The 21,557-nt window shown below is 34.5% G+C and overlaps 7 protein-coding genes across 7 annotated transcripts in view; 3 read left to right on the top strand and 4 right to left on the bottom strand.

The window, feature by feature from the left end:
- SAPINGB_P001768 (uncharacterized protein) overlaps positions 1–696 on the bottom strand; it is a gene marked incomplete at both ends in the record, with an annotated part of 1,539 nt that extends 843 nt beyond the window's left edge. Inside the window, one exon of the mRNA XM_031996488.1 lies at positions 1–696. This exon is cut by the window's left edge and continues 843 nt beyond it. Within this exon, the coding sequence (XP_031852379.1) occupies positions 1–696 (696 nt within the window).
- Positions 697–2,940: 2,244 nt separating this feature from the next.
- On the top strand, positions 2,941–4,308 carry SAPINGB_P001767 (uncharacterized protein; the record flags this gene model as incomplete). Its single annotated transcript, XM_031996487.1, has 5 exons — positions 2,941–2,954; positions 3,042–3,099; positions 3,203–3,213; positions 3,898–4,011; positions 4,095–4,308. 5 exons carry the CDS (start codon positions 2,941–2,943, stop codon positions 4,306–4,308), a joined length of 411 nt encoding a protein of 136 aa, XP_031852378.1.
- Positions 4,309–4,614: 306 nt separating this feature from the next.
- On the bottom strand, positions 4,615–8,461 carry SAPINGB_P001766 (uncharacterized protein; the record flags this gene model as incomplete). Its single annotated transcript, XM_031996486.1, has 2 exons — positions 4,615–8,193; positions 8,267–8,461. 2 exons carry the CDS (start codon positions 8,459–8,461, stop codon positions 4,615–4,617), a joined length of 3,774 nt encoding a protein of 1,257 aa, XP_031852377.1.
- A 2,927-nt stretch (positions 8,462–11,388) lies between these two features.
- On the top strand, positions 11,389–16,089 carry SAPINGB_P001765 (uncharacterized protein; the record flags this gene model as incomplete). The annotated part of the gene is made up of 5 exons (XM_031996485.1): positions 11,389–11,409; positions 11,507–11,542; positions 11,656–12,475; positions 12,523–13,188; positions 13,235–16,089. 5 exons carry the CDS (start codon positions 11,389–11,391, stop codon positions 16,087–16,089), a joined length of 4,398 nt encoding a protein of 1,465 aa, XP_031852376.1.
- Positions 16,090–16,142: 53 nt separating this feature from the next.
- SAPINGB_P001764 (uncharacterized protein) lies at positions 16,143–17,385 on the bottom strand (the record flags this gene model as incomplete). Its single annotated transcript, XM_031996484.1, has 4 exons — positions 16,143–16,856; positions 16,904–17,114; positions 17,225–17,311; positions 17,369–17,385. The coding sequence occupies 4 exons, from the start codon at positions 17,383–17,385 to the stop codon at positions 16,143–16,145; spliced, it is 1,029 nt and encodes a 342-aa protein (XP_031852375.1).
- A 996-nt stretch (positions 17,386–18,381) lies between these two features.
- On the top strand, positions 18,382–19,383 carry SAPINGB_P001763 (uncharacterized protein; the record flags this gene model as incomplete). The annotated part of the gene is made up of 1 exon (XM_031996483.1): positions 18,382–19,383. One exon carries the CDS (start codon positions 18,382–18,384, stop codon positions 19,381–19,383), a length of 1,002 nt encoding a protein of 333 aa, XP_031852374.1.
- A 74-nt stretch (positions 19,384–19,457) lies between these two features.
- On the bottom strand, positions 19,458–20,534 carry SAPINGB_P001762 (uncharacterized protein; the record flags this gene model as incomplete). Its single annotated transcript, XM_031996482.1, has 1 exon — positions 19,458–20,534. The coding sequence occupies one exon, from the start codon at positions 20,532–20,534 to the stop codon at positions 19,458–19,460; it is 1,077 nt and encodes a 358-aa protein (XP_031852373.1).
- Between the last annotated feature and the right edge of the window lie 1,023 nt (positions 20,535–21,557).

Raw genomic sequence — 21,557 nt, 5'->3', positions numbered from 1 at the left:
AGTAAATTTATGTGATTTACCCATTCTGATAGCTAAAATAAGAAATATAATTACGTTTGGAACCCAAGACCATTTTTCAAATTGATGCACTATATGATAACCAAAAAATGAAATACCAAAAGTGATTCCAGCAATGATAAGGACACCAGCCCAAGGAGGGAGTGCTCCGTTGTTTACAGAGTGAAGAAGTTGAGCAGAGACAATTGTGTTAACAGCGGTCCAGCCGACGCAAGCAACAATATTAATGATGGCCGGTACTATAGCGACATAACGGCCAAACCAAAACCTCGTCAAAACCATTTGACGAAGACCAAAAACTGGCCCAAATGTTGAAAATAGCGCAACTGGTTGAGATCCTAAAAGGTTGAAAAAAATAATTGTCAAAAAAGCTGACCAGAAATCTAAACCAAAAACTGTTATTCCCAGAACGCCGATAGCAACAGTAGCAACAACCATATTTGCTCCAAACCACATGGAAGCTGTATTCCATATTGAAGTATCAATTTGCTCATCTTCTGGTATACGTTCTATCCCACGTACCTCCACACTTTTAAAAATCCAAGAATTTTTTATCTTTTCAATCCATGTTTTTTCTTTATGTTGTTCTTCATATGTACCGAAGTCATTAGAGGATAGCTCTGCAGCCTCAACATCGACGGTCTTGGTTATGTTTTTTTCATAATCTTCTTCATTCATGTTGAAATATTATTATTTGAGAGAAATGAGAAATGGGCGATAAATATTTTTTGCAAAAAAATTAATAAAACAAAGTAAAGGCCATTAGTTAGCCCTTCTGGAATATTATTCTAAATCTCTTCAGGACAGAACTATATATATAATAGTTTTATCATGATTATAATATGAATAAAAAATTTTAATAGACCAATAATAATCCATGCTATAGTTACTATAGAAAAAAATTTTTCTTTTTCTTTTTCTTTTTCTTTTTCCTCCTTGGATTTTCTTAAAAAAGAATAGATGTCAAGCATAAACTGTTCTCAAAAGAAAAACATTTGTTAGACGGCACTTCTTTCCAAAAGAAGACAGTTACCTCTACTCGTAATCACAATGAAATCATATTTTAACTCTTTAAAGTAATTACTATTAGGCTCAATTAGATAAAGGATTAGCGCCGCTAACCGACGGAAATAACATTGCTCTTTATCCTGAATATCAAATTTTCAATAATATTCTTCTATATGAAAAACCAAGAAAAGCCAAGTTTCCTCTATATTAATATATATAATATTGCCGTTCATGAAAATGTACCATTTCTAAAATGGCATTGATTTTATAAAAAAGCATGGACGCACTCATCTATTTAATGTGTTTAGGTGGAGAAAGCCAACCACTTTATTAGGATGTTTCTGACTCCGTTGACGTCTCTGTCAATAAGGATTCCACACGGATCACAACATGTTGTACAGTAGACACGCTCACGCAGAAACAGCTTAAGTCGAAAATGAAGTCGAACAAAACATCATTAAAATAGAAATTTTTAAAAAAATACTATCCAAAACGTAAGGATTAAAATGTGACCACTGAATTTGTGTATTAATAATCTAAACATGGTTAATAAACCTTGTGTAATTTTACCCCTCTGATAAGAAGAAATGTTTATCATAGAATAAGCAATAAAAATGTCAAACTAAATTGAAATCTCTAATAAAATATTTTTAAGTATTTAAATATAGATTTCTTATCTTAGTTAAGCTTATCTTTTTTAACCAAGTGTCTTATGGGTGCAGTTAAAGAATATCATGACTCTAATTTCAAGTGGAAAACTGCTATATGGTTAATAGTGGAGATCTTCATTAAATGAAATAGACGATGATTGAATATTGATAATATAAATTATAATTATAAAAACTTTTACTTCTGTAAGCTTAAGTGAATGAGTATTGAGCATTTGTAAAAAATTCAAAATTATGGCACTTTTAGTCCCCATTCTAAGGTATGACCCTTCATGCCTGTAGCTTGACATAATTCAAATTATTATTATAATTAACCTTTTTAAGATGGGGCAAACGCATGAAAGTACTTAATTTAATTATCGGGTTTGATAATGTCCGCGGTGTGCCGCGGAGATGGTTTGTTTAAAACCAAAATCCATTATCATAATTATTATTAGAAAGTATACCGAAGTACATAAACTCATTAAGAGTTTTTTTTGCCGCCAATAAAACATAATACCTTCAATTATTTTTTATTTGTTTTAGTTGACATTATCATTACATTGATCACGTCTATCAGGTAACTATTGGGTAAAATCAGCCTAATATCAAGCAATTATTTAAATATCAATCAACAATTTTTAAAACAACATAGTGTTTTGTTAAACGTTCCGACCCCCACTACTAACATATCAATGTTGTAATTGTAGTTGTAACAAATTATGTATATGTTTGATTACTGATTTAAATAATATTATTTGGCCAATGAAATCAATTCCTTTCATACACCTATAACTTTTTCTCCTTTCAAAATTTACTATTGTCTTTCATATTTCTCGCAATCCATACTTTGGCTGCTCTCCACACTAAAGTAACAACTTATCATTCTCAAAACTTTTTTTCCTTGTATCTTAACAGCTAATCAACATGATTCCTTTTGAGGCCTTGCTCCCTTGGGGCTGTATTTTTGTGGTACGTTTTTTGAATTAAGCATGCCTTGTTAAAATAAACAAGCAACAGCACAGAGAGTATATAAACTCTTGAAAATGAAGATGATTTCTTGTGTTCCGTATTCACAATACTGTTAATGGCTAGTCGGAGTGGATACAGTTATTATCAATAAAATCACTATTTTAAATTTTTCTGATAGAAATTTGACTGAATTTAATAATTAATTTTTCTAGTTTTTTACCGTCGGTGGTGCTGCAATGAACTCCATCCACAGCGCAAGAAATGGTGGCAAAAGAGATTTATATAATACAGACAAATGGGATCGTCAATGTAAGTCAATTTACCGTTGTTCTTTTGACATATTAACATTTTTATATCAGTACTTGAAAGAGATTTTCGATTAACTGGTGAATTCAGAAAACAAACTGATAAGCCTACTGCTCCGGAAGAGTTTAAAACCAATAGTTGGTGGAAGGTATGTGATATGACTTGGTTAATGATTTTTAGAACAATATTAATTAGTATCTTAGGTTGAAAAACAATTTTAGATGATTCAATTTTTTATATAATAGCGATAGATATATTTAGGGTAATAAGAAGATAACAATTTTTTGAAGCATTTAATTGACGATATTAATTTTAATTAATTGATTTTTATTTAAAATAATACTTAAATATGTTTGCTACGATATTAAGAAAATAGTAAAGATAAGGTTGTAAAAAGGCCTAATTTCAATCTGCTAATAGACTTATTGAAATACTTTCCTACTTGCTTTTTAATAGAGCGACTATTTTATGTCATATATACTATTTATATAAATCCGTCAAATAACTAATTTATTTTAAAAAAAATTCCTATCAGCAGGAGAAGGATGGCGCAGATGCTGATGTTATATAATTCTATAACCCTTGAATAAAAACAAATAAACAATCCTATCAGCAGGAGAACGTAGAGATCCTTCTAGTGTTATTCTTTAAATATATGTAGATAAATTTCTGAAATTCTGTTCTTAGTATATCGGTGCTTTTTAGTAGTTGTAACTATTCTTGTTCTTGTATACATATTTAGAGAACAAATATCAGTGTTGAAACGGCTGGAGGTGAAATTTTTTTGTTCCTCAATTTAAAGATTTTTAAGCAAATCCACCACCGCCATTCTTTCAGATCGTGATTTATTAGCAAAAATATTTACAAAACTTTCTACGTAAATTATATTGTTACTGTCAACGATTTCTGGATTATAACACATAGTTTTCCAAGACTTCTTATATAGACATATTTGCAAAATGTCATTGTTTAATATGGGTTATAACTCATTGGAGGTCAATGAAGCAAGACTTTTGATGGCCGAACTTGAGTTGCAGAACATGACATCACTTTTCAATGGGTACGTACTACTAGATTTCTGAATTCATTTTTTAATACAATGCTAATGTAAATATTTTGTTAAAGAATGATGTATACATGTAGATCTAAATGCATCCAGCCTCGATATGGTGAGGGTGAATTATCAAAGGGTGAAAGTGTTTGCATAGACCGATGTGTTGCTAAATTTGTTAAGTCGAATACTCTTATATCTGAGTATATGCGTGAATCAGGGAATGGGCCAGAGACGTTATCATCATTTCGTGCAACAGCATCGCGTGCCGGAGTATCTTATATGGAGCCTGATAACAACCAATAAAGATGAATTCCATTCTTTCCCTTCTCTTCCCTTTCCTCTCTTTTTTCCCTTTCTTTTTTCTTCAAATAACAAATAACAAAATCAACACTTCCAAGGTAGATTATAGACTCATACATTTAAATCTATCCACATATATAATTTTATTGTACATAAATGAATGAATTCTTATTTTATATTAGTTAGTAAATATTAAGTATACAATTATATGACACCGATATGATGCAGATGTTACAAATTTTTTTATAATAGAAATAATGGGGCAAGTTTGTAAAAAATATTTTCTAAATACTGATAACAGAATTCAAATTATGCAACAATGCGAGATCGTCTTTTGAAGAAGTCAACAAACTTGCGAGCAGCAGATTGCTCCTTAGGTTCAGCACGAGAAGTGTCCGGAGCTTTAGAAGATGCAGACATAATCATAGTAGGGCCTTGAGGAAAGATGGGTGTTGTATCACCACCATAATAAGCTGATACTGGCCGGGTATTGGTGCGATTTCCGGTGGATGATCCTACATGAGAAATGCTATTTCTATGTTGATTATTGCTACTCAATGAAACACTTCTTCGATGTTGAGAAGCATTTGGAGCATTCGTAGAAGCGGATTCAAGAGCAAGGCGCTCATGCTTTGTCGAGTACGATCCCATAGAACCAAACATTCCATTTCCATTTCCATTATTACTTGCTTTTAAGGATGACTTATCATTTCCTCCACCGAATGTATAAAATCCCAGACTAAACCGTTTTTTTTCTGTCGAAGTAGTTGTGGCACCATAATGCCCTTGAATAGTGGGTCCCTGAGCATTTATGTTATTGTAATAGCCATGTGACATTGAATTAAGACCATTAACCTTTGTCCCGGAAGAGGATATAGATGAAGAAGACTGCCCAGCAATACTTTTAGTTTGACGATGTTGCCGGTGTTGTCCCATAGAAATAGTTTCTTGTGAGTTCAAATCATTTGGCGGGGGGATTTGAAGTTGAGCGCCATAAACCACAGGTGTGATTGAAGAGTATTGACTTCGAGACTCGGGTATGCTAGTGTGACTTCCATTTTGGTTCCCCGCACCTGTCGACTCAAAAACATTGGAAGAAGGATTTCCCATAAACTTAGAAACAAACCGATCAGACCCATAAGAAATTGAATTGGCAGCACGCTTATGAGACTTTTTAGGATATGAAGGCATAATAGGTTCAACATCAATGTTATCAATTTGAGTAGCCCCTTGGTGACTTTGAGTAAATTCAGTGAAAGGAGCATCATTTGCATATTTACTCTTGTAAATTTCAGGTTGGCCATAATTTGTCGGAAGAACTGGGGAAGTTACATCAATAGGAGGTGTAGATGAGGATGCAGTAGACTGACTTTCAACAGTTGATGAGTCGTTAGGACTGTTTGATTCACTGGTTGTTCTAGTAGTTTGATTCGAATGAGTGGATTTTGCAGAATCTTGCTGGCTGATGTTAGCACTAGTATTTGGTTGGTTGAAAAAAGTATCTCTTGGGTGTTGTTCGCGTAGTATAACAGAAGGTATATTCAAATGATTTTCAGATGCAGATCGAGGAGGTGAAACTATGGGGGGTGATATAGGTCTGTTTGAAGAAGAAACAATTCCAGCAAGACTGTTCGAAGTGACAGATGACTTAAAAGTAGGTCGTGAAATTTCTCCAGGAAGAGCAGAATCTGGTGTAATTGCAACACGAGGCTCGGATGGCATTTGCAAATGCAAATTCATAGGCTTTTCAATAGATGAATGTCCTGAGTCGGGCGTTACAAGTGAAAAACTACCTGTAGAGGTATAAGACAAGTAAGAGGGTTGAAGGGATGTCGGTCTGGGTTTTCTCGTGGCAGGGGGTAAACGAGCTGCATTAGAGGGCATAGAAATTTTGGATTTACTTAAAGTTTCAGAAATTCCTGCCACCATATCTCTTTCTTCATTATTGTAATCGGTCATTGTTGAATTTTCAGAACAAGATTGAGAATATGCGACCGGGTTGGTTGGAGTTTCAGATTCATCAATTGTAGTTATATTATGGGCCGTAGAATATTGATTTGTAATGACTGAAGGTTTAAGCTGGTTTTGAGATAAATCTATTGAAGAATTTAAAACCAAACTAGGTGATCCATCACTATCAAAAAACTGAACATCTTCATCGCTAGAGCCTGAACTGACAGAGTTGTTCCTTGCATGGGTTTGAGATATCTTTGTTTTCGTTTCAGAAATGTCTGAACCATCTAAGCTTTTTCTATCTGTAAATGATGTGCAATTTTGATCTGATATACCTTTAACAGTTGGAGCTGGTGAAACGGATTTAGAAATTAATGAAGATCTGTCACAAAAATTTTCAGAATAACCTGTCTGAGTTGTATTGGCCTGAACTGAAATGGGCTTAAAACCTTTCTGCTGTGTTTGAGTTGAAGGAGGTAAGACATACAAAGCTTGATGAGATGAAGCTTGATGAGAATTAGAGGAGGTTGGAGTTGAGGATGTAGTTGTGGGAGATTGATTGTCAAATTGTAATGAAGTAGAACGCGTATAAGAAGATGTAGAAGTAACAAACATTGAAGTAGGCCTAGTATGTTCTGCATGGTGAATAGGGAATGTATTGGAAGATGGTATGAGATTGGCAATATTTGAAGCTATAGCTAGATCCGAATCAATGGCCATAGAAACTGGTAAAGGTGATATTGGCGTGTTTGTACTGGTAGAGGGTTGAATCGTTGATGCATTAGAAAATGAAGGAGCAGGGATAGAAGAAGTAGCAGTAATGAACGAAGTAGAAGATGACGAATTAGAAATAGTATTCAAATTTTGAGGAGTCGATGAAGAGGACGGAATTTGAGAAGAATTAGTTGTCGATGCCGAATTTGAAGAAAGACGGAAAGGAGCTGTCGAAGTATAGCTACCATTGTTCGGAGATAAGTTTTGGGGCAAAGGAGGAAGTGCTTGTTGAGGTGGAGCTTGAATAGTAGGGGGCAGAGGTGGAGTAGTAAAAGCTGTTAAGGATGGTGCAGTTTGCTGGCTTTCTTGAAGTTTTGGTTGTGAAAGTTGTGATGAAAGTAATTGCGATTGGTGAGAATTAACTGGGCTTTTGTGCAAGTATTGCTGAACTTGAGATTGATGTAGAAAGCTTCTATCCCATTCTTCAGGTGTAACTGAAAGAAAATGTGCATGAGGGGCAAGCCAGGCATGACTTCGAACATTATTAAGATCGATACGTTTCAACGGATCAGAAACTAAAATTTTGCGAAGAAGATCTCTAGGCATAGGCTGAACAAACTCTGGAAAAGTCAAGGGGGTCGATGTAATGTATTTGTAAAGTTGTGTAATGTTACTGCCATCAGGGTTTTCTGGGTCATCGTCAAATGGAAGATACCCTGCCAGCATTGCATATAGGATTACACCACACGACCAAACATCAACCTTGCGACCAACATATTTTGAATCTGAAATGACAAGCTCAGGTGCAGCATAGCAAGGAGATCCACAGCTAGTTGACATGAGATCATTTATGGAACCATCTGAGGAATATTGAAATGAGTTGGCAAAACCAAAATCAGATATCATAATATTTTTGTGTTTATCAAGAAGTAAGTTTTCAAGCTTTAAATCACGATGAACAATGCCTTTGGAATGAAGATAATGAACCCCGGAAATAAGCTGTGAAAAAAGACGGCAAGCAACGTTGTCTTTGAGGTACTTATGATTAATAATATGATCAAAAAGTTCGCCGCCTGAAGCATATTCCAATACTATTCCAATGTATTTATCATTTTGAATCACTTCTTCTAAACGAACAATGTTCGGATGAGTTAAAATGCTCAGTGCATTAATTTCACGGAATACTTTTGTTTCACGATTAGAATTTGGGGGGACGGTATCCTTTCTGATTAATTTGATAGCAACCTTCAAACAATGATTAGTATTGATACTAACACTCGAAATCATAACATACCTGCTCAGGTTGTTTGCCATCTTTTCGCCAGCCTAGTTTAACTTTTCCGAACTCGCCTTGGCCAAGAGTAGAACCCAAAATATAGTCTCCAAAACGAGATTCACGATGGACACGTCTTGAAATAGAATTAGATAACTTTGCCGAGTTAGAAAGTCGTGAGGATACCCTTGGTGGTATAGAGGAGGGATCATTCATCATCAAGTTTTGAAAAATTAAAGCTCGGAAAAAATGATGAAAAAAAGCACAAAAGCACAAAAGCACAAAAGAAAGAAAGAAAGAAAGAAAGAAAGAAAAGGGGGGTGATTTAAAAAATGAAGATAAAAACTCTGAAGTATAAGCTTAGGTGCAAAAAAAGGAGAAACACAACAAGTGAGTATATCTATACTAGTTAAATGAAGTTTTGCATATGAAACAAGAAAAACATATATAAATACATATATCTATTAAGTTGGAAATAAATAAACAAGAAAAAAAAGGTCAAATATTTCAATAAAAAATGGATAAAGCCATAAAAAACAAACAGTGGAAAAAAAAGGGGAGAATAGGGAAACTTTTGTTTCCCTATTCTCTCCTTTTTTTAAACCCTGTTACAAAAAAAATGTAACTTTGTTGACATTACATTTTTTTAAATTTAAAGAATTATTCTTTAAGAAATAAATGAGAAAAAATATTGTATTTTCTTAATTAAAATACCACCTTGGTTATAAGCCTCTAATTTTATTATTGTATTATTATGTTACAATTATACTCCTTATATATACCGTACTACCCAATGTTAAAACTCAGTTTTAAAAAATCAATATAATAAACCGGCTGTGAAGTTCTGAAGGGTTCTTCTTTTATTCCCCGTTATGAATCTCTACTTGAAGTATTTTGTTTTGGTGTGGTCCACAAGCGCCTAATACCACGATGATATTAAGATATATGACGGAAAGCACAGCAGCACCTCGATACTTTGCAATTACCGCCCAAAACTTGCATTGGTATGTCTTTGATCAACATAATGTATTGGTCACCAAAGCCAGTGGTCTAGGAAACGGGTATCCAATTGTCTTTGGGTGTAGAACCGACCACCTGACTTTGGTTTTTTAATCGTTACCATTGCTTTTTTTTTAACGAAATTACATAATCTAATAATTTCTGCCATGAATAATTCATTGTAAGCTTTATTTCTGCTTGGAAGAATTAAGAAATACAATTACACAATTGACGAAGACAAGTGGAGATTGGTTAGGAAAGGTTTGTCTACGGTCCCCTGTTCCTCGTAAAATGGCATCAGAACTTATCGTTGAGCTATTGGAGATGCAATGCTGAAGTTAAATTAAAAGTTTATTGTGAAAACGAAAAGATATAGAACAAAAAGGATAGCGCAAATGTTAATGTCATGTAATTCTATCCCTTGAATAAAAACAAACAAACAATTCTGCCCTATTTCTACTGTACTACAAAATTTGAATATATTATGTATTTTTCATAATCACGATTCATTATAATCATGCCAGCTGTGAGAGCGTGAAATTTCTAGTATTAATCTTGGAGAAAAATTTTGCACCACCAAAACTTATCCAATATAGAAAAATTTAAACTTGAAAAAAATCCCAGTGGCAACTGAGCATTTAATAAAATCTATCTTGGTTGTCAAGTCTTGCACTCTGGGAGATATGTGTATTTGTCTTGTATGTTATCTTCGTTTTTGGTGAGCTCACCAATGTACTTGGCGAACATGCCATGTCATGTTTTCAGCCGAATTATATCGGACAGAAAGTGATTGGGGCCTTCTATAGTTTTTGAGAGTTGTAATTTATCATTATCTGTTTCTACTTTGTTGTTTGGCTATGTGTCCTTGTATCATGGTTAACGGAAACTTTTTGATGCCTCGGTGGTTGCGACAGCGTGTTCATACTGCCTGCCATTAATTGAGAGCACTACGCTTGGAGGATAGAATTGCACCGATTTTGGTCCGACTGGCCCTGATGATGCAATTGACTTTTTCCAATCTCTTGTTGACTTAGACTTTAACGCTTCCAGCCAGGAGTTAGATTTTAGTTAGGTTGTTCCTGTGAGTTTTCGAGGGGCCATAAAGGCGAAAAGCCGTTCTTAGAGCTAGATATTCGAGCTTGATATACGATGGGAAAACACCTGCTTCTCCGTGAAGGATGTTGCTGCTTTGTATTAGCTGAATAGAATTGCACATTTTCTTGATGACGTTGAGGGTAGTGCCTCCAAACTCCTACGTCATAGGTCATGATGGAGGAGTTGTAGGTTAGTTTGAAAACAAAGCCGATATGTTCATCTGTAGTACACCATAATCTGGTGATAAAAATTGAAAGCGCCAATGGCCTGCTCTTTTTTGAGTAAAATATGAGGTTTGAAGTTGGGTCTACAACCCAGGATTAACCCCAAGACCTTAACCTCATCTTGTGGTTCCCGAAGCTAGTGTCGAGCAAGTGACTGTGGCCATAATTGTCGAAGGCACCATTAATTTTTGTAAGCATTATTAGCATATATCACCACGTGACAATATATGCTAATAATGCTAAGCCTAAGGCCTAGGTTAGGCTTGCTGAGTTAGAGACAAGATCGAAATCTGGGAAGAATCACTATCATTATCTTAATAACATGCTGAGCCATTTTAAGAGAGAAAGAAGTCTATTCTAAGATCAAAGGTAAGAAGGGAGGCTAGCTGAAAGGAGGAAGATAGTGAAATTTAACTATATTAATCTAAACCATATTGCCATATATATTTAGAGTAATATCTCAAAATATCTTAAAATGCAATAGATTAAAACATACAAGAAACACCGAGACACTTATTAATTTATGACGTAAAAACTCCTATAGTTCTCCGAAAACTTAAAAATTTTTTCGCAACCATGAATTTCATTCTACGCGACCTAATCTTAATACTCTTTTACGTGCTTACAAATTAAAATAAAATTTCGAAATTTTATTCGAAAAAAAGATCTTGCCCTTTCGTTCATGCCTTTTCTTTTTCACCACATTCATTATTAAATAGTGGATATTTTATGGTCAGTCTAATTATAAGACTTCCATTTATAACAGCTCACTCTATTTTTTAATCTGCTTGTCTGTTCTAATTATCATATAAATTAAATATACAAATGGAGCAGACATTTTTGGAGGTAGGCAGTTCGTCGCCATCTCAATATGGAAGTTTTGCTATTAAAAATGCACAATTTATCTTCAATATATTTAAACCATCTAATTACTCATTTAAAGACACAAACCAAAGATTTCCAACATCATTATGTCATAGTAAGCTGGGATGGGGCCCTTTTGATGATGATTTTGCTTTTACGCCTTGCTTCATCGATGGCATCGTTCTTATTTTTCCCAGCTTTTTTTTACTAATATTTGGTTCAATTCAGATTCATTTACTTTCCAAACGATCTCTTCCTTCACCTCGTCTTAACTGGCATATAATCCTAAAAATATTTCTTGTCATTCTTCAAATTGCTTTTCTTATTTCTCTTACACTGATTAACTATCGCGTACTCGCGTCACCTTTATATGATATTTCATTTTTGTCACCCTTATGTTCGGCTCTATGTCTTTTTGTTGGCCTTGCACTTCATTGGGTAGAACGCTCACTTTTTGTTCCTTCTGGTGCTCTTCTTTTTTACTGGCTTTTTGAAATAATTGCAACATTTATTAAAACATATCATGTTGCGCTTAATGTCAAAACGTTATCTTCTCCAATATTTATACTTAATGCGTTTCTTTTCACTAATTCTGTTTTTCTATTTCTTTTGGAATGGATTATTCCAAAAATTTGGGCATCAGATCCTGCATATGAATCTATTTTTCACAAGAGTCCTCTCGAATCCGCTGATATTTTTTCCCGAATTACGTTTTCTTGGATGGCTCCACTTATGAAACGTGGCTACGAGGTTTTTTTGACAGCTGAAGACTTGCCCCAACTTCCAACTGAAAGTTCAACTAGATACACATCTTCAGTCTTTGCCAAACACTGGCAACAACAACTTTTGGCAAATAAGTATCCATCGTTAGTTACTGCTCTGGTAAAATCTTTTGGTTTTGAATACTTTATTGGTGGATGCTTCAAATTCATACAAGATGTACTTGCATTTACACAACCTCAATTGCTACGCCTTTTAATTCAGTTTGTCAATGATTACTCTTTAGGTAAACCAGGAGCAAATATAACAAAAGGATTGGTTATTTCTCGTAAGTATAAAAAGTGATTTTACTGCTATTATTTTTTAACAGTTTAGTCTCTATGTTTATTCTTTCTATATTACAGACAGCTGCTTTACAAGCATATTTTCAACGTTCTTTCAACTTTGGTTTACAAATTAGAGGTGCTTTAACGTCCACAGTTTTTTCTAAAACCCTTGTGCTTTCTACGGAAGACCGAGCAAAAAAATCCACCGGGGAGATTGTAAATCTTATGGCCATTGATACCCAGCGTCTTCAGGATGTTACTACTTATCTTCAATCTCTTTGGTCTGCACCCTTTCAAATTATTCTTTGTCTTGTGTCTCTTCATCATTTAGTCGGAAATGCCATGTGGGCTGGTGTTATTGTTATGGTCATTAATTTTATTATTCAAACTCCAGTTGCAAAAAAAGCTCGTTCTCTTCAACAGAAACAAATGAAGATTAAGGACAAGCGTGTTCGTATTACTCAGGAGCTTTTAAACAACATCAAAAGTCTCAAACTATACTCTTGGGAAATCCCTTTCACGAATCGCTTGAATTTTATCCGAGAACAGCAAGAGTTAAAAAACCTCAAATTTATAGGAGAATTTATGTCAGTGGTTAATTTTCTTTGGACATCAACACCCTTCATGGTTTCCTGTTCTACATTTGCAGTGTACTCTCTCACCAGCAACGTTCCATTGACCACAGATATTGTATTTCCTTGCCTTAATCTGTTTAGTAAGTCATATCATTTATTCGCTATAATCGTTTACTAACTTTTCAGATTTGCTTACATTTCCTCTTGCAATCATACCTATGGTTTTGTCATCTATAATAGAGGCTAACGTCAGTGCTAAAAGAATTGTTGATTATGTCACAATGGATGAAATACAGCCTGATTGTACAATTCACCTTGACAAAGCTACAAGCAAAAACGAGGAAGCCCTGACTATCGAACATGGAACTTTTTTGTGGCAACGCAGCCCGGCTATAAAAGTTGCACTAACTGACATTAACTTTAAAGCCTACAAAAACCAACTAAACTGTATTGTTGGGAAAGTTGGTTCGGGAAAATCTGCTCTATTACAGGCGATGTTAGGAGATTTACATAAGTCTGAAGGCCTTGTAACTGTCAAGGGTCATATTGCTTATGTTGCACAAGGTCCATGGATTATGAATGCAACTATAAAAGAAAACATATTATTCGGCTCTAAGTTTGATCCCGACTTTTATCAGCGCACGATCGAGGCTTGTGCACTATTGGATGACCTTGCAATTCTTCCAGATGGAGACAATACATTTGTCGGAGAAAAAGGCATATCTCTTTCCGGTGGACAAAAGGCTCGTTTATCACTTGCTCGTGCTGTTTATGCTCGTGCTGACATCTATTTGTTAGATGATGTTCTTTCTGCTGTTGACGAACATGTTGGTGCACATATTATCGATAATGTTTTAGGTGATTCGGGTCTATTAGCTACAAAGTGTCGAGTACTATGTACCAATTCTATACCCGTTCTTTCACATGCAGATTCTATCACAATGGTCTCTGATGGTCGTATTATTGAAACCGGAACCTACAGTGAGGTGATGGAAAACAAAAGTAATATTTATAGTTTGCTTAAAGAGTTTGGAAAAAGGAAATCACCTTCTGCACCATCTATTTCCGAAAGTTCTCTTCCAGTCTCGGGGTCAACTACCCCAACAACAATCGAAGATTTTGAAAACGAACAACCTATTCCAATTATGAAGCGTCGATCTTCTGCAAACACACTAAGACGTGCTAGTGCATCAAGTTTTAAACGAATTCATATTGATGATGAAGAGCAGAACAAACGCACTAAGATGACTAAAGAACACTCCGAACAAGGCAAGGTCAAATGGGAAGTGTATAAAGAATATGCACGTGCATGTAACCCTGTTGCTGTTTTTTTTGTTTTTTTCTTTATGGTACTTGCCTCAATTTGTTCTGTCTCTTCTGGATTTTGGCTCAAACACTGGTCTGAAGAAAATTCCCGTACCGGCTCAAACAAGAATTTAGGATTTTATCTTGGAGTTTATTTTGCCATCTGTATTTCTGCATCGCTTTCTTCTGTCACATATACATTGATCTTGATGATTGGGTGTAGTATTCAAGCTGCAAAAACGTTACATCGTCGAATGCTAAACTCTGTTATTCGGGCCCCAATGCAATGGCACTGGGCTTCTCCGATAGGTCGCACGCTTAATCGATTTAATAATGACATTAACCGGATTGATTCTATGATGGCTCGTGTGTTTTCTCAGTTTTTTGCAAACTCCCTTTCTGTCACGATGACACTGGCTATTATCATTTACAATACCCCACCGTTTTTATTACTTATCGGGCCTTTGGGTTTCATGTATATTTATTATCAAAGGTATTATCTTCGCACATCTCGTGAGCTTAAGAGACTCGAGTCAGTCTCAAAAAGTCCTATTTATGCACATTTCCAAGAAACTTTGGCTGGATTAAGTACTATTCGTGCCTATGGCCAACAAGACAGATTTTCATTTATAAATGAATCTTCTCTTGATTTTAATTTCAAAGCTTATTTTCCATCTATTAGTGCAAATCGCTGGTTGGCTGTTAGACTTGAATTTTTAGGTTCAGTAATTATTTTGTGCGCATCAGGTCTATCAATTTTAATGATTGGTACTGGTCATGTTACAGCAGGAACTATTGGTTTAGCCATGTCATATGCTTTACAAATAACACAATCTCTTAATTGGATTGTTCGTATGAATGTTGAAGTCGAAACCAATATTGTGTCTGTTGAGCGTGTATTGGAATATTCGAATTTGCCTGCCGAAGCACCTCCTATTATTGAAAATTGCCGTCCACCTCATGGCTGGCCAGAAGATGGTGCTATTGAGTTTAACCATTATTCGGCCAGGTATCGCCCTGAATTGGAACTTATTTTGAAAGACATTAATTTAAAAATTAAACCAAAAGAAAAGATTGGTATTGTGGGGCGCACAGGAGCCGGTAAATCTAGTATAACATTAGCATTATTTCGAATTTTTGAGCCCTCTACTGGTAATATTGAAATCGATACTATTGACATTTCCAAAATTGGTTTAAGTGATTTGCGTCACGGCTTATCAATTATCCCTCAAGAAGCTCAAACCTTTGAAGGTAGTTTGCGCGACAATCTAGATCCGAATCACGAACATGATGACGTTGAACTTTGGAGAGTACTTGAATTGGCTCACCTAAAGACTCATGTTGAAACTAATATGGAAGGTGGATTAGAAGCTATTGTTGCTGAGGATGGTGCAAACCTTTCTTTTGGTCAAAAACAGCTACTTGCAATTGCTCGGGCTGCTTTAACTCGGTCAAATGTATTAATTCTTGATGAAGCTACTGCTGCTGTTGATGTTGAGACTGATCAGCTCATTCAAAAAACTATTCGCGATGAATTTAAAGATAGAACTATTCTTACGATTGCGCACCGATTGAATACTATTATTGATAGCGACCGGATTGCCGTACTTAGTGAAGGTCGTGTGGTTGAGTTTGCTTCCCCACAAGCGCTTCTTAAAAACAAGGAATCGCTATTTTACTCTTTAGCCAAGCAAGGAGGTTTGATTCACGATGATGAAGAAACAATAACGAATTAAGTGTATATATAGTTTACTGTAATTTTAATATAAAAATAAACTAACAGTGGAAGTTACCGCAAAGCCTCTGTTTGAATCGGTGCTCCATTAAGGTCATGTTGAAGAGTTGCATGATCAACCTTGTGAAAATCAACAATTTCGGAATACATCATGACCTTCCAGGTGTCAATCGGAAAATCTGCTTCATTGAAGGACCAATCAAATGCCACGGCAGCTGTCGGTTCGTCATTAGGATCATGGTAGCGCGCCAGATATGGATGAGCCAGAGCATCGGCTGCACATATTCGCTTTCTAGGATCAAACGTAAGCATCTTCTCGAGAAGGTCGATGGCTTCAGCATCTGCGTTTTTGAAGTTTGTAGCAAATGACACCGGCTCTTTCTTTGGAAGAGATCGTACAAATCGCAGGGTATTTTCAGAGCCGATAGAATCAATGACATCATCTGGAGGCGAACCCAAAAGCTCTGTAATAATAGAAAATTGATGAACATGATCCTTCCCCGGAAACAAAGGTTTTCCTTCTAGCATCTCTGCAAATATGCAACCAGCACTCCATATATCTACCTCAGTGTCATATTTTTGCCAAGTCAACATGATTTCAGGTGCACGGTAATAGCGAGTTGAAACATAACCAGTCATTTGTGTGTCCTGGATTCTAGCTAAACCAAAATCGCAAATTTTGAGATCGCAATTTTCGTTGATAAGAATATTAGAAGGTTTCAAATCTCTATGAACTACTCCGGCAGAATGAACGTACTTTAAACCTCGCTAAATAATCTGTTAGACATACTAAAAAAAATAGTAGATTTGCGTACCAAAATTTGATATAAAAAGTATTGAATAAATTGTTTTTCGAGAGGCCTAGATGTTAGTAGCCTATGAAGATCAGTGCCAAGTAGCTCAGTAACGAAATAAATATCTTCTAATGGAGAGATAAATATGTCACGGAGACTAATAAGATTTTCATGTTGCAATTGCTTAAGCAATCGCAACTCCCGGTATGTTCGTTTAGCAAGAACTGGTGTGCTAAAAGGCTTCAGTATCTTTTTGATTGCAACATTTTGATCTGTGAGTTGATCTTTGGCAGAGCTGCATTTGTGTTAGAAAAAAAAACACCCACACACACCCACACATACCAAACAAGCCCAAAAGCTCCCATTCCGACTGGATTCAAATCAGCATATCTACTTGTTATCTCAAAGCACGTTCCAAAAATTTCTGTTCTAGAATTCAAAAATATTAATTATAATAATAAAACTTTAGGTTAAAATTAGACTAACCGAATAAATTCAGCCATGGTTCCGTAAGCCACAAGTTAGGTCTTTTGTTTTAAGATTAAAAAAAATTTAAAAAAAACAAAAGAAAATCGAGTTATCGAGTTATCGAGTTATCGAGTTATCGAGTTATCGAGTTAATAATTATTTTATAAAATAAATGGGAAAGAATATTAAAAAATCAGTCAGATTGTATTTTGTTGTTTTATTATTAAAATTGACCTTTTAAGTTTCTAAAAAAAAATACACATAAAGCAAGCAACCTTAATGCTTATTACGTCATATTTGATTAATATTGTTACTACAAATCTAAGATTATGTTACCCAAGAAAAAAATGTGGTACATATAAAATTCACGTTTTTGCCTAATTTGATTTTGGTTTAAGTAAGAAGAAAAAACTGAGTTCATTGAGTGTCGATAACTTAACCCTGATTCCATATCTAAAATCACCAAATTGTAAAAACTTCATTATTTTGAAGCAGACGACCAAAGGAGTCATGATGAGCTTTTGTAATTCCCGGATAGATTGTTTTGAATGTCATTTTTGAATTTTCTGAATTGGTTTTTGATGACTTTTTATGCTTGGTCATGTCTACATGAAGAGGAATCCAAGATGACTAGATATAGGTAGGGTAACACCTTTTTTTTTTGTAACAAAGCAAAAATCACTGTAGTGGTTGTTATTAAACATAATTAAACATTATTGTTCTGTGAAGAAAATCTTCATTTCTGGCTTCTAATTCGTGCTGGCATCTATTTCCCATTGAAGCGAAATAATATTTTATGTGCCATTTATTTTTCTACGCTAAATACTCTAATTATTACAAAAAGGATCAGATAGTCTAAATTTTATGTAACGTAATTACGTTACAACAGGTATTCCACAATACACATAATTGCCTTAAAATTATAATTTAAAGGCAATCACATTTAATTTATAAATTTGCTAAGCTTGTGTTCAATACCAATACTATTTGTTACATCATTTTTTTTTCTTTTGTAGGATAGCAGAATAAAAATGTTTTTCCGAAGATTACGGCGACATTTAAATAATCGAAATACCACTGGTAACCGTGATGGTAACCGTGATACACGTCCACGGATTTTTCCTAATGGTGCCCATATCCTTATTATTGGTATGCTTATACCATCTTTTCTTTGGACATTTGCTTTGGTTTTATATCCACCCTCAGTATTTACAGGAAACTTCCCTAATTCAAATGTTTTTCTTTTAACGGCTCACCCGGACGACGAATCCATGTTTTTTGGACCAACTTTACATCGCCTTAGCAAAAATAATGTAAGTGTAAATATCATATGTTTTTCAACAGGTGATAATGAAGGTATTGGGCACGTTCGCAAAGCCGAGCTTGAAGCAGCAGTTTCTTATTTTGGATCCGAAAAAAATCCGGTAAACCTTCTTCAGATCGTTGATAAACCAAATATATTTCCTGATTCGATGACTGTTGAATGGAATTCCACACTTTTAGCTCTGCATACAAAAGATATCATAGAGTCATACATTTCACCTGAGAATAAAGACTCCATTAATATTTTAACATTTGATTACTTTGGAGTATCTGGACATGCAAATCACAGAGCTCTTTTTCATGCAGCAAAATTATTGTCTGATGAATCACGAATTGCTGCTTACTCTTTTAAACCAGAAAATGGTGGTTCTACTACAAAACGCGAGGAGGAAAGTATTTTACCCCAAAATGTTGTTAGTACAAAATACCATGTATGGACATTAAAATCAGTACCGATTTACCGAAAATATATTTTTGTGCTTGATTCTTTCATTAGCTATTTATCATATTTCGCAAGCGAAGAAGCCTTAAAAAAGAAGTCTTTTACAATTGTTTCTAGTTTCGAGGAATATTCTAAAACACTTTCTGCTATGACTAAGGCTCATGTCTCTCAAATGAAATGGTTTCGCTATGCATGGACCATATTTTCAAGATATATGGTTGTTAATGATATTAATCTTTTAGATGAAGAATACAATTTAGGTTTCTAAAACATATAGAGTAGTAAACATCAAAATATTGAAGCAAAATAATTATCTTGCTAAATTTACATTTTAGAATGTTTTTAAAGTAAATCTGAGTCTTCAACATTGTATAATTCGTCTGCTGCAGCTTCAAAATGTTCCAAAGCTAAAATATCAGAAGAAAACTTTCCATAAACAGAGGGTTTATTATACCGCTGGATATCGTCAAAAACTTCTTGGTAAATTCCTGGGAAAGACTCATATTTTTTTAATAAGCTCACACACTTATCATCGTTTCCAATACGAATATACCCTCTAGCAACTTTTTTCAATGATTGTACAACATGCTGATCTGGATATTTAACATTAGAAGACTCGAAAAACATTGGTATCATACTCGCAGCTGAATCATAATCTCTGCGGCACAATTCTCTTAAAATTTTATAATGAATCATGCTTCCACTTGGCTGGATTTTATTTGTCTCTATTATTGTCTTCCAGACCAATTCTAAAGCAAACGGAGAAGTGTTCCCCCAAGGTTCACTGGTCCAAAAGGCCCATCTCATCATTGATTTCCAGAGTTGAAGTGAAGCAGAACTACCATCAAGCACAATATTGTATTGCTTTTGTATTCTTTCCATAATTTGTAATCCTATCAAAAATTGGTTTGAAACCCCAAATGAGTTTATGATAGAGGAAAGAGTTGTAATAGTGGGATAGTTAAGATCACCAGTGTGTAACTTTACCACATCAGCTTCTTCTCGTGAACAATTCAAAGAAACGCCCCAAAGAGAGTGAATTAATGACTTGACATAATCTAACTCGCCGGCCTGTCCAAGGTAGAGAATAACAAGCTCAAAGGTCCGAGAATTAGGGGTAACTCCTTCCTCAATCATTTGCGTAACAAGATTAACCGCATGATTTGTAGCAATCGGCTCTTTTTGAATTTTTTTTGATTCGCAGTTAGTGTTTCTGTTAAATCGACGATACCATAATGTTTCATCTGCATTACAGGTAGCACGAATATAACTGTTCCATAAGTCTGTTGAAATTTCAACATTTGAGGAACGAATATATTTCCAAATTTGTTCCACAATGTCTTGGTTTCGAGTTTTTGCAGCTGTTTTGATTATTTTTGAGTATTCAATAGATGTAGGCTGGTATCCAATTTTAATCATTGATTGAAAAACAATATTTATTTTTTTCCATGCATTTTTATCAGCTGGTATGTTAGATGCAATCATATTTAACAAAAATCCCCATTGAATTCTTGGAATACAGCGGAGATATGCCATGTCATCGGTGTAAATACTTCGAAATTCCTTCCATGTAGCAGAATAATCTTTTTGATGAATTGAATGTAATAACCTCACAATATTGGAGTTGTCATCTAATCTTTGTTCGTCCGCTAAGCTTTCCTTAAGGTAACCTCTATTAATATATTCAGAATATAACTTATCAAACTTAGGAATAACCTCACCGGGATGTTTTAAAAAAGTTGAGTCATATAGTCCGGTAGATAAGCTTGATTCGGGAAAAATGTATTCCGATTTAAAAGAATCATGGAGTGACCGATTTGCTGAAGTAGTAAAAAAGTGTTGAGAAGATAGATAGAATGATATTACAGCTTTCATTTTATTAGCAGAATGCCTTTGAAGAGACAAACAAAGCGGTGCCCTTTTAGAAGACAAAGTCATCAACATTTTTTATTTAGCTTTTCATGAACTTTTTTTTATTTTTTTTGTAGTCATGAACTTAGTTATTAAATAAACGTATAGTAGGTACTTTAATATTTTTAACGATGTTAACAATTTGTCAATGCGTGATGTAATTTCGCACATACCTTTTGAATCACTAGATCCTCTAATTTTAGTGGTTGATTTTTCAAGTCCATCTTTAATAGTTAAAATTTTCAAAATCAACCATTTTAATGTTATGTAAATAGTTATGTAATGGTTTTTGTCTGACTAAATAATTACCTAAGGCTGATTTTCAATTTCTCTGTATTTTTTTATTTAATAGGTTTATCTGCTTATATAAGCTTAATATTATTATTTACCTATTATTCATTATTCATTATTCATTATTCATTATTCATTATTCATTATTCATTATTCATTATTCATTATTCATTATTCATTATTCATTATTCATTATTCATTATTCATTATTCATTATTCATTATTCATTTATATTTATAA

Source organism: Magnusiomyces paraingens (assembly GCF_902498895.1).
Source record: "Magnusiomyces paraingens strain CBS 517.90 genome assembly, contig: contig2, whole genome shotgun sequence".
Classification (NCBI taxonomy): domain Eukaryota; kingdom Fungi; phylum Ascomycota; class Dipodascomycetes; order Dipodascales; family Dipodascaceae; genus Magnusiomyces; species Magnusiomyces paraingens.
This window is presented reverse-complemented; position numbering and strand designations above follow the sequence as displayed.